We start from the raw sequence: 13,212 nt of genomic DNA, 5'->3' as shown, positions 1-13,212 counted from the left end.
AACACAATGGAAGGCGCAGCCAAGTCTCAGAATCCATTGTTCGACTCTTGTTCGGCCGATCCCGATTCGGGCCGGTGCCTATTCATGCGGGCCGGACTTCCCGTCAGCGCTGGAGTGCCTTGTATTTTCCCTCCTGCTGACGCCCATCCCCTCGTCTACGCCTCCTCGTCCGCAATGCCCCCTTCTATGCTATCAAGCTCTATCTCTACTCAGAAAGACATGGACGCTTTGCCGATCATCAATTACCGCCTCATCAACCTGGACACTGGCTACTACCGTCGCCAGGTCTGTAAATTTCGTGGCGCACGCGAGCCTCTCTCATCGTGCAAATCGACAGATGGAACACTTCGAGTACTACTGGGGTATGGAGAAAGGGACACTCGATCTCTCGACGCCACTGAACCATATACAACGTGCGTCGCCCTGTCCACCTCGCACGTACGATCCTAATACCTCCTGCCCTTAGTTCGCAGCGATATGGCCGAACGCATGGACCAATCCTTGTGGGCCATCCTTCCTACCAAGAAGACCCTCGACGCCATTAACGCTCTGTCCGAAGTCAACAAGACCGCAGGCATTGACCAAAGGAAGCACTTCACCGAAGTACGTCGCGCGGGTTATGCATGCAATCAGATACTCACGACCATAGGAACTTCCAGAACAAGAGTACGAATATGAATTTCTGTCACTATGCGGCACCAAGCGGGACCGACCGTCGATGTACCTCAAGCGAGGCTCGACTGTCAGGACGATCAAGAAGGCATATTCCAAAGTACCGCGCATCAGGTCTCGCGCACATCCTCTCTTCGTGATCTTCCACGCATATCATCAAATACTGTCCGGTTATTCGCTCTCCGATGCGAAAGCGGAGCGACTCATCCGATTAACGAGTGCCGTGACACGCCCGTGGAACAAATCCCCCCCTGTCGAGTTCACCGTGGGGCCCGATGTCTGGCAGAAACATCGACATCCCTCGAGCGATGACGGCTCCGTTGCGCGCGCCCAGCTGAAGACCTGCAATCCTTCACGTGCGCAAATGCTGGAGCGCTCCTCACGCAGGTCTACTCGCGCTCCTTCTCCCCAGCCCAAACATCGCCAGGACAGGCCCTCCATCTATGATCATGCACGGCGACGGCCATCTCCTCCCAAGTCACCCGTTCTTCCTCGAAGCGCGCGTGCTTCCGAGTCCGGGTCCTCCGACAGCGCCGCCCATGTCGATTTCTCGCCAACCGACCTCCGAGACTGGCTGGAATCGATCAGTCCTAAGCCAAAGTCCAAGTCGAAGAACACATTTCCCCCTTCGCCAAAATGCGACGCCGTCCTTGCGCGGTATCGGAAGGAGTCGGCTCGCGAGCCTCGGAACGCACTGCGCGTCACGCTGATGCTCACCACCAGTGGATTGGTGGGTGGGGGCAGCACCGAGACAAGTCGCTCCATCTACTGTAGCAACGACTGGGCGATGAATATCTATGACAAGTGTCTGTGGTCGTCTAATCCGCCCGAGGGAGCCCAATTCGACTACATCGACCTCATCCCATAGCCCTTAAGCACCCTACGAGCCCCTTTTGGACGACACTCCATGCTCTTCAACCTCGCAATGTTGCAGGCCATCGCGATAGCCGACGGTGTACTCGGCTACGGATGAACTCCTCAGATCCGGCACGCGACACCGGACCACGCAGCTTCCGCGACGCCTTCCCCTTGGCTGCGTCGTTGTGTATGCATGTGTACGGCCCGACGACCTATGGGATCAGTACGACCGTTCCCCGTAGCTAGACGGCGATAGCGCTATCGCACGCGCGGGGGAGCACGCCTCCTATGACCGACCCTCGGGACCATCACACGTCCAAGCTCCTTGTGGTTTCGGGCCAGGCTCTCGACTCGATGTGCGAAAGGTCGTGTGCTTCTACACGCAGAACGGCGACGATGGGGGTGCTCGTCATGCTTGCGCAAGCGACGTGGATGTATACGAAGGACGTGCACGTACAGTACAGATGTTTGCGTGTACAGCGCTTTCAAGAATAGTGAGGCGGCTGCGACGGTTTGCCAATCACGCCAGATGCACCGGCTATTTCTGCAATATTCTCCTTTTCCAGATCCATGTAACGACGCCGAACGGCTGAGGAAATGGGGTTATCAATGACAACAAGTCATCGCTCCTCTTTGGCTAGGACTAACACGCCTTCTTACAGAGGACTGGCGGCGAGGTCAGTTACTTGTACGAGCTGTCTGCGTGCGCGAGCTGGCGGGGCCAGGTGGGCACAGGCCCTGTACTTGCCGTCAAGCTCGACCGTGATTATGCCTGCTTTGCAAGCGAGCGCTAGACATTGTCTATCGATGCCGTACACGATTTTGTCGACTCACACGAAGCTCTTTACCAAGCCCGTTGATAAGGCACTGGAAATCGCGCACAGAATCTCGATATTCTGGGGCGCAGGAAAGGGAGGATGTCCATCCGAATGCCGGACAACGCTACCATCGTCGAGCTCATGACTCCAGCCAGCAGCTTTAACGAGCTGCATGGCAACACTGGAGGATACAAGCACGACGCACCCAAAGCCGGCTCAGCGAAGCACAAATGCGTACAGTCACTGAGCAATTTCAGCGCCCTTATTGACCGGAGAACCGTCGAAGCACGCGTCGCTTCACCTAGGCTCGCCCCGTCTCGCATGCGAACATCCCCTCTGCGAGATTGACCACCCCCCCCCCGCTTCAGGCGACGTCGGGGGTATGCTCTCAATGTGAATGAACTTCAGTGTGGGGGGTTCCGCTAGCCACAGGCAGAGCCTAGCTCCCCCTCCTCGTACACAGCCATGGCCAAAACCGGGAGAAATGAAGCGGTCTCTCGCGGTGACGCGGGGCTGTAATATCCGAGTGGACAAGCACAAGAGGACTTCGAAGCTTGTGAGCGCGTTCAATCCGGACGCCGCAGGAGCCTTTCACACGCAATGTTATAACGCGAAGGCAATGGAGATGTGATATTTGTCCCTTAAAGTACACGGCGAGAGCCAATACAAAAGGATCTCGTCACATCTCAACGAGTACAAACGAATGGCGCACAGAGAAGTATCGCCAGAAAAGTATCGCCAAGACATCATCCGAACCACACACCGATGCTCTCAGGTTGAGCGCCGGATGAATGGCCGATGCAACTGGTCATACGCAAGGCATCCGCTTTCCGCAAGGTCCCCGGAATACCTACACGCACGATTACAGTTGCCCCGCCTCGAAATCCCCACTGGTCGCCGGCCTCGTGACTCGGGTCCTCATCCACCTTGCGTCGCGCGCCCGAAGACGACCTTCGACAACAAGATGGATTCGTGCACACCGTGGCTAGCTGACCTTTATGCCGGTCCGTTGGAACCTTAGGCAGTGAGAATGGTTCAAGACGGGGGAGGGATGGGATGAGGAAAAGACGAGCGATGGAACCGAGCTATAAGTACCGGGAGCAAAATCCCCACTGCCACTTTCCCACACACAGCCACATTCAGAGCAGTCAACTTGGCGCAACCACAGCCACCCTCCGCTCGTCGAAGAAGAGCACGAAGCGCTGGTTTGTTGAATCGTACCGTATGCAGAACCCGCGTCCTCTGAGGAGATGAGCGTGGGAGGTAGGAAGCACGCGGGCGGAAGAGCCGGTGATAGACAGCGTAGATGTCAATGACGTGATGATGTCATCTGCTGCAGTGTGACGTCGACGTGATGTTACCTCTTTGGGTGAACAATGGACTGCCTTTTATGGTGTTTTCGCCACGCGTGTTGTTTCGCACTCTCACGCCCTCAGCGTCGTTAACCACCGGCGTATCATGAACATGTTCGGTGTCTGGCTCTGTCTCGGCTCTGATAACAATTTGACGACCTCGCGACCACTGCTATCGTACACAACATGCCATTCTGCCAGTACATCGCCAGTGACTTCTCGTTCCTACGGTATCCTTTTCCGAGTGGTGTGCTAGGACTCATTCCTCGGGCTGCTAGCTATAGCTAGCGTGCAGCTATCTGATGCTCTTGTGTCTCATTCATGGGCCGCTATGCACATCGTTGACTTCTGGTGGTCATTCGGGCTGCCGCCCGCGCTGTCAAACACGATTTCAGGATGACGCGTCTTCGACATCTTACGATGTTCAGGGCCAAGGGTTGGCTCCTCTTGTTCCCTACTCCCATCTCTCGCTGCGCGGCTCACTACCTCCGAGCACCCCGCGCGCGCATCGGTTTCCTTCGACGCGCCTTCCCACGAGTCTCGCATCCTGAACACTCTCGTATTTGTCAAAGACTCGTATCCTTTCCTCCGCACGGCCGTCCGTTCCTTCGTCAGTTCATCATTCTTTTAGCCAAACTGGATGGAATATTCTAATGAGAAACCCAACCGTAGAAACCTTATCTAGAAACCCGGTTTCTGTCGGCGAGCATCCCGGCGACGCGCCGGCGAGGTCATTAATGCCGCGCTCGGCATCACTGCACGAGGCTATCGGCCAACTCCGAGAGGCAGACGAGCTCGACAGCGCCGGCCACCGCTGAGTAATTTTGTAGGATATCCCTCTTAGATCTGAGGCAAGGATGCATACATGAGTGTATAGAGCCTTATCCTGACACAGAATATACCTTAGGACCCTCTGGAGGGTGCTTTCCGAGGGTAAATGGTTGTCTTTCCATTGTAGTCACATGACCATTGTGTCTACCGGTGGACACAATGTCCTATGGGTCAGTGACGGTCCTGCTAGCTAAGAGGGCTGACTGTGTCGTATTGGAGTCAGTAGCCTGGTATCTTACACCCCTACACCGGGCCACTACGCTGGAAACAGGCTGTACTGTGGCAAACGGAGGAGGTGCCACAAGCTCGGCGGCTTCGGCAACTGGAGGCGGGATTGATGGCGCATCACCGTCTCTCGGGCACACGGCCGGAGAGACGCCGATAGAAACCCAGCCTCGTGTAAAGAAGTTGTGCGGGTTTCTACAGAATTGCCTTATAAGGAAGGCAAAACGTAGAAACCGGGTTTCTCATTAGAATATTCCAAACTGGATAACGAGGTAGGTGCTCAGAACTAGGTTCGGAGCATTTTAAAGCCCCAAAAAGGAAGGTGAAACCGCGTGCGCGCGCGTGGAGGGGCTTGATCCCGAACCTAGCTCAGAACCGCATATATGCGTGAAAATCGACCCATTTGATAGTTATGGCGCCGAAATCGGGTTCATCCATGATCTCCCATCCTTCTTCCGACGTCGAAATACACGTCTCCAACAAAGTGGGCATGTACAACCTGGCTTCAGCTTGGGTCCTCGTCGGCATGACCACTCCATTGTGCTCAACGGTCGACATCTTCCGCTTCTTCACACACGCAGTCCTCATGGCGCAAGGCCTGTTCGTAGGTGAACGGAGGGCCTTCGACATGATCGAGCTCAGAGGGAACCACTACCTCTACGTGGTGATAGGGCTGCTCATTCTGGAAGAGTTTGGGTACATCTGCCGCCTGTACCCTGACGTGTACAAGGTGCGTGCACCTGTCCGCATGGCACCGTTAGGAGAATACTGACCTCTTTTATTAGTTCGCTCTTCAGGCCATGACCAACAACATCTCGCTGAATTCCCTCGCGAAGATTATCAACCTTCATGCAGGTCCGATCCGGTCCAAGGAGGGGGCTGATGAGTTCGAAGCAGCAGTTGGCCAGATTGAGTGGGAAGGGGAGGCAAGGGCGAGAGAACTGGTGAAGCAGATCTTCCTTCCGCTGGTTGGACCGGCTGTCCGGGCTTGCGTCGAGTCGCTAAGGTACGTGTCAGCCCACAGTTGCTCATTAGTTCACTTTGACTTGATTCCGCGTGTTAGGAACGAGCTGTCGCCCTCCGTATCTGCTACACCGCCATCTACCGCATCGTTTACCTTCTCCTTTCGAAACCTGCCCGCAGAGGCTTCTGCGAAGGGATACGCGCACCTTGTCCCCGCTGTGATCGACCCCTCCTCGGCATCGGCGCACCTTCTCGATAGCTTCTCGGAACCCTCTTCTTCCATAGGGCATTCTCAGGCATCCTTCCAAGGCCAGGCCCACGCTCCAAGCTCGAAGAGGCGTCGGGAAGAAGAAGAATCTCTAGCGGATGAGACAGAGGTCACATGCCTGCTGCTCGGAGAGGGCGCAGGTGCGGAGGTGTCGGCCAGTGCAGAAAGAAATGGCGCGCCGCCCGCGCTTCTTGAACCTCCATTAAAGAGGCGCCACCTAGGCGAAGCCCCCGTCAAATGGGCGCGGGACGCAGACAAGAAATTTTCCAAGGAGAAGCGGAGAGCCGGGAATCGTAAGCGGCAAGGAACAGATATCAAGAAGGGTACGTTCCTCGCACCGTTCTTGTACTATATTGTCTTATGTAGTAAACTCTTTCAGTGATTACACCAGACTCCCTCGTCGAGCCCATCTGCAGGGCCCTCGATTCGCTACCCGCCGGTCGCTTGGCCTTCAGCTGTAACTACTCGGGACCAAGTCTCTATGGGAGTACCATCGACGCGGCCATGGGCCAAGACCTCGTCAAGTACTATCTAGTGGCAGCACTCACGGATGTCTGGGCTGACCACGGGATGAGTGCTCACGCCGCCGCAGTGAGTTGTAGTTCCGCTGGGCTGACTGAACAGATATTGCATAACATCTTCTTATTTTCGTTTAGACAGCTATCGAGGCCATGGTCTCGGAAGAAGTCGTCAATCGCATCGCCCGCGCTCTCGGGATGGTCGAGCATGTTGATTTCCTCCGGGCCGTCGCACGCGCATCTCGGGAGATATCGTTCGATTTTCTTCGGACTGCCGTCCTGGATGTCTATCGAGACGTCGCCCCTGTCGCGATAGAGCTTGTCAAACCGCTCTACATCGTCTTTTCGTCCGAGTCGCTCGGTTGGTGGCGCCTTTTCTCCCCCGGTCCTTCTGCTTACATCGCCTTTGTAGAGCCCACGCGGGATCACCTTCGCAACGTCTTGCTCATCCAAAACGCCGGCTACACCTATCGCTCCAACCTTAGCCGTGTGGAAGCCGTTTTGTCGACGAATGCCAGGACCATCCAGCAGCTGTTCCACAAGGATCTTCTTCGCGGATTGAATTTCCTCTAGACGCACGTAATTTCGATTTCGCCTGTCACCGCTTCGTTCATCTGGGACCCTCGTACATCCTACTCACATACCGCATATCGTTTATCTCGACCACATACCAGCGCTCATCGTACATATATAGTAGCTACGTCTCTTTTCTCCGCGGCCTTTTATTGTGGACTGGCATCAGTGAAGGAATATAATCATACGAGTTCATCGTAATCCTTAAGATGCTCAAGAGACGCAAGTCGTTCGGCAGACTGAAGGTTGTCCACTTGGCGCGTAGAGCCACAGCGAGCGGAAACCCGGCGGTTCATTCGACGCAAAAGGGGCGTAAAATTATGTTATGCGCCTATGAGGCTACAGGGGCAACGTACGGGAGGGGAGGGTATCACAGGAGAGGTATTATCTGTACGTATAGCCAGGAAAGATCTCGAGGTATCACAGAGAAGCTTGAAGGGCAGCGCGCATGACAGATGTAGGCAACGACGGGCGATACGCCTAGAAGAACCACCCCGAAAGCGCGGAAAGGGACGGCCATGCACCATTGCTTTGCAGAGCGCCGTTCTAGGTAGCTCGTCAGAAACGCGCTGAGATTGCACACACAGATCGACATACTATTTGCGCATCGATAGCAGGGTCGTGAACAGAGGCGAGAACGGGGCGTGGCAACGACACAGAGGCCATGGAGGAAGCCGAGGGTGAACTCGACGCGAAGTTGGGCGCATGCGTCTTGTTCTCCTTCTCGAAGGTCGCCGGAACTGGCGCGAGGTCCATGTACGGCGAGAGGACGTAGCTATCAGACATCATCAGCCTGTGCCAGACGAAGATGGTTCATGCGTAAGTTTACGCACCGAGCCGCCGCTGTATGTGCGGTCATGTCGATGATGGGTATAATATTGGCGGTCACCCATGACTCAAGAGCCGTGGTCGAGTCAAGCGTGTGGTCCATGGCGGCAATCATGCAGAGAAAGGACTCAGCCTTGTTCTCCTGCGCGCCCGGGTGTGGTTCATGCAAGCGAGCTTCCAAGTTCAGGACCTCGTCCAAGGTGAGGGCTTGAGTAATCGCCTGTGTACACGTTGTGTGAGCACATCTGGTCAAAACTACGTTTTCTGAGATCACGCTTACCTGTTTGACTTCGCTTACAAGACGGTGGGCGTCTCGCGAGACTCTAAAGCCGACCATGATCGCTTCCTGCAGAACGTCCCTACCACGGTCAATAGTCGCCTGATTCTGGACGTCCGGGCACATGATACGCTCGGCCACGTCCACGCGCTGTTGAGGATCGTCGACGAATTGTAGGGGCGTGAGCCGGGGAGGTATAGTGCCTTCACACAAGGCGATCATGAAGTAGTAGGAATGCGCGCCTTTGAGCGCCGCATCGGTCACCGCGGCGGCGCGCGGTGAATATGAGCTATTTGTACACGCGGGGGTCGTGGAGCTCATGGGGAAAACTGAATGGGGCGTCAGAACGAGAGGGCGCTTCCATGAACTTGGCTTACTGTGCGGATGGTGTTTGGGTACCGCGAGGGTGGGACAAGAGAGGTGAGAGAGGGGGTCAGAAGCGATCCGCTATACTCACCCCATCGACATTGGCCAATATTAGTGTCGGGCGAGGAGGCAAGCTAGTCGACGGATCCAAACACAGAGGCCCCTCTAAGAAATGCGGGTATATTTCATTGAGGCTGCGCGGCAAACGAGCCCGATACACCCGCAAAGGACTTTCAAAAATCCTATCATTCGTACGCCCCTCACTTTCGACACTCAGGCGCCCACGACACATTGCCAGGGAAGGAAGGCTTTCGGGACGATGATGGTCGGAATCAAAAGTTCAGCAACCCCGTGACCGCGGGATACGAAACCACTGCAGGCTCGCCCCGTTTTTTCAGTTAGTACCTCATCCCGGTCGGCGAACCTTCAGAGTGGTGCACCATAACTATCTCAAGGGCCGCATGCTGTCCATCAAGTTTGGTAGCCAACACTCAGAAGGCCGCACGGTATAAAAGGTGATCCAGCTCGAACTCGAAGCCTCCCCGCACGACTTGGTGTTCGATGAATGTGTCTTGATTTGCTAAGGTTATTAGAATGCTACAGGATACAAGGAAGTCCGCAAGCCGAGACGAAGTAAGCACTGCAGGGGGTGAGGGCGCGATGTAGTGGACAGAGAAGCAAGGTGGGCAGTCGAGAAGGTAGTGTGCAGACGAAAAGGTCGAAGGCAATGCGAACTGTAAGTAAGTACGAACGGCCACGGTACGAATCGCACGCGAAATCCGAATACAACAAGCGATATCGAAAAGAATTTCCGCCTTCCCAAAGACCGTGGTGTGTAATGGTGGGATTAATCAAGAGATAGGTAGAGACAAACCGGGTGAGATGCACAGGCCTGAAAGGAAGAGATGAATGAACACCCCCGAGGGAAACGATGAACAGAAGGAGAAGTGCGTGCGAGGGGGACGGAGAATGCGAGGTATAGACATGGGGAGGTATAGTGGATTATAATGAGGGGGTATGTTACTTGGGAAAGAATGGATGGTCCGCTGGACAAATATATTGGAGCAGGATACAATAGATAGGGGTGAGTTGGTGAGGGGGAGATCGCGGTCCCAGTGCTCGTGAGTAGGGCCAGCGAGGGACGAGCCAAAGGGGTCACAGATGTAAGGCAGCGGGGACGGTCGTCATCTCAGTGCGGGTTGCGGCGAGTGCGCGATTTGGATGACCGGGATTGTGAAGTGGCTGGAACGGCACCGAGCCCGTGCTGTGGCGCGTAGTCGGGGTCGATGTCGTTACACTTGAGGTGCAGTAATAGGTTGTGCACGAAGATCTGCTCGAACCTGCCACGCATCAGCTTCGATACACGTTCATGCATCATAGAAAGCACTCACTGAGCATTCGTGAACACAACAGTCATACTTTCCGAATTGCACCTAAGCAAATTCGGCGCCATCACAAGCGCTAGGTTCGCACTCGTCATCTTCGTAATCGCCTGCGTCCTCTCGTCCAAGAACAGCTGCAAGAAGCTGATCACAAACAGTACAACACGCCGGTTGATCGTCGGCAGTCGCTCGACAATGCGCACGCACGCCTCCGGGTCTTTCGCGCTCGTGATGCACTCGTTGTACATCTCCTCCGGCACGAGCGGGTCGCACAGCTCGCGCAGCCAGAGCTTCATAAGCGACGCCAGCACATGTGGGTCGTCGATGCCGTCGAGGGTGTAGAAGCCGCGGTCGATGCGCAGTTTGAGCTCGGAAACGATGTCGCCGTCGCCGGGGACGCGAAAGATGCCCTCGTGCTTGGTGCCGCCGAGGGCGAGGATGCCATCGGCGAGGAAGGGGAGGATGATGGGGACCTTGGCCTGCGGATAGTTTCGCTCTTGCAAGCGGTAGATGGCGTCGAGAGACTCGCCGAAGGTGGAGGGGTTGAACGCGGCGTCCTATGCCCGGTCAGATGCAGATCGACCACAGATGCTGATGAGACTTACAGATGCAGTCTCGATCTCCGTGACGGTGGGTGCTTTGCCGCGAGGGCCCTTCTTGGAGATGACGGCTAGCCTTCGCAAGCAGTACTTGGCCATCACATCTATACGACCTTCCTGCTTTGATGTGTGCTGCTGAATGAAGGAGCGTAGGTAGGACTCAAAGTTCTTGGATGGGGGAAAGGTGATAAGAAGAACGCAGATGAGTTGCCAGCCCCGGAAAGCGCTCTCCCTATGATACATCAGCGGCAGGCTCGACGATCAGGCAGCCATGTACGCACGGATTGGGATTCCCTGTCAATTGCTTGATGACCTGGCAGTATATCTCGTCCCGAAGCTCGGGATGGGAGACACCTTCGCCCAACAACCATCGCTCCTCTTCCAGCATGCTTGACGTCTGCGTAGACCCTAGTGATGTTGACGATGCATTCTTCTGCTGCGAAAACCCTTCGGTGCGCCCGCCGATATGCCGATCCTTCTCGCGATCGCCCATGATGTACTGCACAACCTTGAACGTCCGTACAGCCTGCTTGTGAAGACTCCGATCCAGCGTTTGTAGCGGTGAAGTCAAAGGTTGCTGTTCCTGCGTAAGCAGCGCGCTACAGCTGAGTGTACCGCCACGCACCTTTTGCCACGCCATTAGCTGCGTTACGGGGATGGTGCGCCTGAAGAGGAACCCACGCCGATGCGTTGAGAAGTACTTCTTCGCGTAGTCCGACTGCGAGAACTGCTGTATATCCATCGCCAGATCGTGGGGGAGTACCGGGATCGCGCTGGCGCGCAGTGACGCGTTTGTCGAGGGCGCGACCGATGGCGCCACGACGGAGGATTGCACAGGGATGGGCTGCTGCAGTGTCCGCTTCTTGACGGGGCTCATGTCCAAGGTCGCCGCTAGAAACGACGGCCGTCAGCCCGAGATCACGAGCAGAGATGTTAGCGTACCGTCGTTCATGATTGGCCCGCTGATGGCTTTCCCATTGATCTTTGGCGCTGGTGTTGAGGGGCGATCGGGAGTGCGAGGGATGGGTGTTGCGGTGCTACGCGGCGGGGTAGAATGGCTGGAAGAGAGGGAGGGGGTACTCGGCCGTTGGCTGCTTCCGTGACTACTTGATGACTTGACTGACAATGGCGTCTTGTAGGAGCTTCCGTGCCCACTGTCCGAGTGCGAGCCCTGCAACTTCTCAACAGCGGCGTTGAGACTTTGCGGCGTCATGGGCTTCATGTACGAGACGTGCTTCCGGGAGGGGGACGGGCTGTCCGAGATGTTCCCATCGTTGCCAGTGTGAGGTCGGCCGGGGCTGCCCTTCTTGCGCAAGGAAGATTCCCCATGTGGTAAGGAAGACATGGATTTACGGGAGGCGGACGACGGCGGGCGCGACTTCTCAGAGGACGCTGGCGACGCCGGGATGGGCGGTAAGTGGGTTCCCCCCATACGACTATGGTGGTGATGTCCGTGGTGAGCAAGGAGACGCGTCTCGTTGGAGAATGCTCGCCTTTGGATGTGGGCGGATGCGGGGCTCAGCGAGCTGGACTTGTTGCCGAGCACGGTGCGGGTGGACTGCGACTTGCGCACAGATCGGTCGAAATGGGTGTCGAGGTCTTTGTTGTAAGATTTTGTACGCCGGTAGCCCGCTTTCCCCGCGTCCTTCGCAGATGTGATGGGAGGTCCATTGTATGCCATCATCGACATGCGACTGCCGGCTGTCTTGGATAGCCTACGACCTAGGGCAGTGTTCTGCGCGCTGCCTTAGTGCGCGACGCGTGAATGGAGGACTGCGCACGCACCTGGATGATTCCCAATGGAATGACGAACGCGTTTGGGCGCTCCCACACCGTTTCGCCCGTCTTGGTCTGGTAGTAATAGGGTATCCCTCCCCGCGTATCGTCGGTGAGCTCCCACCATTCACCCTCCGAACTCGGGGGAAGACTGGAGAAGGGTCAGTGCACGATCATCGACGCGAATAGACGTATCACGCACACAAAGTTCCCGACCGGCGCATCCCAACTCACTTCCCCGGTGGCTGGGCAGGCAAAAAACGGTGTATCCGTCTGGATCGGAGTTCAGCGGTTTGGTGCAGGGGGGAGGATATATACCACGCACCTGCGGGTCTATGAGCGTCACCCAAAAGTTCGCTCCCCATTCGCCATCTCGATTCTCTGCGGCTTTCTTCGCGCGCGAATTCGGGCTGAGCGTCAACGGCGTGCCGACCCTCGGCACTGGGGCGTCCTTCGTGTCTAGCGCGGGCAGTCCTCGATGTGGTGTTGTAGGCTGGACGTCTGGCTGGTCTGGGGTCTCCGGAGTAGCGATTTCGTGGGCAGGAGCGGGGGCGGAGTCGGTGGGTGCGGGTGTCGCCATGTCTTTCGAGAAGGAGAAAGGGTATAATGAAGGCTCCGGAGAAAAAGGAACAAGGCCTGCGTAGCGAAGAAGAAGAGAAGAACGAGCCCTTTCTTAGTCCCAGCCGTCAGCGGGAAAGAGAAGGTTCGATTTCGGATTCGGGGATCTGATGTCCAAGGTCGGCGGTTCAATTTCAGGGACAATATCGCATACAGTACTTATGGCTTCGGGCCTTTGTCAGCCAATTGCAACTGCTGGGCTTCGACAGAACGTAGATGCAGTATATGTACCCGCGCGTTCAAGGAGAACTGTGAGCACCGCGGATTCGAGGTCGAATGACTGTCGGT

General features: G+C 56.1%; 5 protein-coding genes across 5 annotated transcripts; 3 read left to right on the top strand and 2 right to left on the bottom strand.

The window, feature by feature from the left end:
- Nucleotides 1-6: 6 nt before the first annotated feature.
- Nucleotides 7-1,950, top strand: SCHCODRAFT_01130726 (uncharacterized protein; the record flags this gene model as incomplete). Its single annotated transcript, XM_003029681.3, has 4 exons — nt 7-285; nt 338-413; nt 467-603; nt 650-1,950. The coding sequence occupies 4 exons, from the start codon at nt 7-9 to the stop codon at nt 1,538-1,540; spliced, it is 1,383 nt and encodes a 460-aa protein (XP_003029727.1). The 3' UTR covers nt 1,541-1,950.
- Nucleotides 1,951-3,888: 1,938 nt separating this feature from the next.
- On the top strand, nt 3,889-4,946 carry SCHCODRAFT_02634232 (uncharacterized protein). The gene is made up of 3 exons (XM_050345807.1): nt 3,889-4,310; nt 4,373-4,551; nt 4,608-4,946. The coding sequence occupies exons 1-2, from the start codon at nt 4,097-4,099 to the stop codon at nt 4,516-4,518; spliced, it is 360 nt and encodes a 119-aa protein (XP_050198810.1). The 5' UTR covers nt 3,889-4,096; the 3' UTR covers nt 4,519-4,551; nt 4,608-4,946.
- A 167-nt stretch (nt 4,947-5,113) lies between these two features.
- SCHCODRAFT_02634228 (uncharacterized protein) lies at nt 5,114-7,279 on the top strand. Its single transcript, XM_003029680.2, has 6 exons — nt 5,114-5,486; nt 5,542-5,762; nt 5,820-6,310; nt 6,367-6,578; nt 6,644-6,866; nt 6,918-7,279. Exons 1-6 carry the CDS (start codon nt 5,169-5,171, stop codon nt 7,076-7,078), a joined length of 1,626 nt encoding a protein of 541 aa, XP_003029726.1. The 5' UTR covers nt 5,114-5,168; the 3' UTR covers nt 7,079-7,279.
- Nucleotides 7,280-7,375: 96 nt separating this feature from the next.
- On the bottom strand, nt 7,376-8,885 carry SCHCODRAFT_02750908 (uncharacterized protein). The gene is made up of 5 exons (XM_003029283.2): nt 8,561-8,885; nt 8,187-8,512; nt 7,912-8,126; nt 7,676-7,853; nt 7,376-7,624 (listed from the first exon to the last, which is right to left on the bottom strand). The coding sequence occupies exons 2-5, from the start codon at nt 8,502-8,504 to the stop codon at nt 7,559-7,561; spliced, it is 777 nt and encodes a 258-aa protein (XP_003029329.1). The 5' UTR covers nt 8,505-8,512; nt 8,561-8,885; the 3' UTR covers nt 7,376-7,558.
- Nucleotides 8,886-9,738: 853 nt separating this feature from the next.
- SCHCODRAFT_02703733 (uncharacterized protein) lies at nt 9,739-12,886 on the bottom strand (the record flags this gene model as incomplete). Its single annotated transcript, XM_050346979.1, has 9 exons — nt 9,739-9,889; nt 9,941-10,488; nt 10,537-10,762; nt 10,812-11,107; nt 11,156-11,421; nt 11,473-12,265; nt 12,316-12,457; nt 12,509-12,579; nt 12,632-12,886. 9 exons carry the CDS (start codon nt 12,884-12,886, stop codon nt 9,739-9,741), a joined length of 2,748 nt encoding a protein of 915 aa, XP_050198809.1.
- Between the last annotated feature and the right edge of the window lie 326 nt (nt 12,887-13,212).

The sequence above is a fragment of the Schizophyllum commune genome (genome assembly GCF_000143185.2).
Source record: "Schizophyllum commune H4-8 unplaced genomic scaffold SCHCOscaffold_9, whole genome shotgun sequence".
Lineage (NCBI taxonomy): Eukaryota > Fungi > Basidiomycota > Agaricomycetes > Agaricales > Schizophyllaceae > Schizophyllum > Schizophyllum commune.
The sequence above is the reverse complement of the archived record's forward strand: the minus strand, read 5'-3'. Positions and strand labels throughout refer to the sequence as shown.

What these genes read in the sequence shown, in the direction of transcription:
- SCHCODRAFT_02750908 (XM_003029283.2), bottom strand. Translation starts at nt 8,504, where the DNA reads ATGAGCTCCACGACCCCCGCGTGTACAAATAGCTCATATTCACCGCGC. An exon ending in TTGTAAGCGAAGTCAAACAG is followed by an intron (nt 8,127 to 8,186) that starts GTAAGCGTGATC and finishes ACGTGTACACAG; the next exon opens with GCGATTACTCAAGCCCTCAC. An exon ending in GCACATACAGCGGCGGCTCG is followed by an intron (nt 7,854 to 7,911) that starts GTGCGTAAACTT and finishes GATGTCTGATAG; the next exon opens with CTACGTCCTCTCGCCGTACA.
- SCHCODRAFT_02634228 (XM_003029680.2), top strand. Translation starts at nt 5,169, where the DNA reads ATGGCGCCGAAATCGGGTTCATCCATGATCTCCCATCCTTCTTCCGAC. An exon ending in AGGAACAGATATCAAGAAGG is followed by an intron (nt 6,311 to 6,366) that starts GTACGTTCCTCG and finishes AAACTCTTTCAG; the next exon opens with TGATTACACCAGACTCCCTC. An exon ending in TGAGTGCTCACGCCGCCGCA is followed by an intron (nt 6,579 to 6,643) that starts GTGAGTTGTAGT and finishes ATTTTCGTTTAG; the next exon opens with ACAGCTATCGAGGCCATGGT.
- SCHCODRAFT_02634232 (XM_050345807.1), top strand. Translation starts at nt 4,097, where the DNA reads ATGACGCGTCTTCGACATCTTACGATGTTCAGGGCCAAGGGTTGGCTC. An exon ending in GCACGGCCGTCCGTTCCTTC is followed by an intron (nt 4,311 to 4,372) that starts GTCAGTTCATCA and finishes ACCCAACCGTAG; the next exon opens with AAACCTTATCTAGAAACCCG.